We start from the raw sequence: 1341 nt of genomic DNA, 5'->3' as shown, positions 1-1341 counted from the left end.
AAAAAAAAAAAAAAAAAAAAGGAATGAGATAGACTGTAAGTAGAAAAACCAACCTCAAATCTGACCCACAAAAGGTGAGTGAACTCATAAGAGGATACCCAGTGAACCCAGGTGGGGTGTAGAGGTGGGAAAGCCTTTAAGTAACAAGCTTCCCAGCACTGTTGTGTGAGAAAAAGGTGGTGACACTCTAAATAACAGATTAAGAGACTCAGCCAGGAGCCACCAAACAATATCACCCATCTAGGAAGGGGCCAGCTCTGAAGTTGTGGCATCGGTACCAGGATTTAGTGAAAAGAACTAAGTTCCCTGGAAGGCCATTTTAAACTACAATGGAAAGTTCAGCTATTAAGGTGGTAGTAATATCACTACTACTACTAATAAAAGCTTAAGAAAAACTACATGCAAAACCTTTGGGTTAAGTGCAGCTAAAAACAAACAATGCAATGAAGCCAAGTTACCCAGCTAACTGAAAGGAAGCAAGAATCAAAATAACAATCACAAAAAGCAGAGGAAAAAGTAAAAACTGCACCAGAGGAAGCATAAAGGTCTTTGCTTACTATTTAACACAAAAACACACAGTGAATTAATTTTCCATTTCAGGGAAAATATCTTACTCTTTGTAGTTTGATCTGGTTCTTCTCTGTAGAAACTTTGAGAAATCTCTTTGTTATCTGAAAGGAAAGACATTTATCTTTATACATGGACTGTTTCAATCATTTCAACAGGTTCACTTCATTGCATGTTCTATCCTTAAAGAAATCACAGGAGGGAATGAGCATCCCATGCTGTTAATTAAGAACTTCTTTGCAAAGTAAGAATAAAAACTTTTCCAGGAGGCTCAGCACCCATAGCTCAGTGATTAGGGTGCTGGCCACATACACCAAGGAAGGTCGGTTCGAACCCAGCCTGGGCCTGCTAAACAACAATGACAACTGCAACAAAAAATAACCGGGTGTTGTGGCAGGCACCTGTAGTCCCAGCTGTGATGCCATAGCACTCTACCGAGGGCAACATAAGGAGACTCTATCTCAAAAACAAACTAACAAACAAACAAAAACAAACAAAAAACCCTTTTCAGGAGACCAGTTTTTCCAGCAACATAACCAAAATGTCAAAGTAGAGTCAAACTCAGTGAACGTGTATACACATGTGCGTATCTGGGTCCAGGTAACAAGAAAGACTGGAGGCAGATAAAAATGAACAAAGCCGGCTCGGCGCCTGTGGCTCAAGCGGCTAAGGCGACAGCCACATACACCTAAGGTGGCGGGTTTGAATCCCCAGCCCGGGCCCGCCAAACAACAATGATGGCTGCAACCAAAAAATGGCCAGGCGTTGTGGCGG

At 41.7% G+C, this 1341-nt stretch overlaps 1 protein-coding gene across 2 annotated transcripts in view; it reads right to left on the bottom strand.

The window, feature by feature from the left end:
- The window catches only part of CHAF1A (chromatin assembly factor 1 subunit A), a 37495-nt gene that overhangs the window by 19086 nt on the left and 17068 nt on the right, over positions 1 to 1341 (bottom strand). For both annotated transcript variants that reach the window (XM_003788879.3, XM_023512629.1), the window contains exon 4: positions 615 to 671. In XM_003788879.3, the coding sequence (XP_003788927.1) occupies positions 615 to 671 (57 nt within the window). The remainder of the gene's footprint in view (positions 1 to 614; positions 672 to 1341) is intronic.

This window comes from Otolemur garnettii, unplaced genomic scaffold, assembly GCF_000181295.1.
Source record: "Otolemur garnettii isolate 467f Iridium unplaced genomic scaffold, OtoGar3 scaffold00029, whole genome shotgun sequence".
Lineage (NCBI taxonomy): Eukaryota > Metazoa > Chordata > Mammalia > Primates > Galagidae > Otolemur > Otolemur garnettii.
The sequence above is the reverse complement of the archived record's forward strand: the minus strand, read 5'-3'. Positions and strand labels throughout refer to the sequence as shown.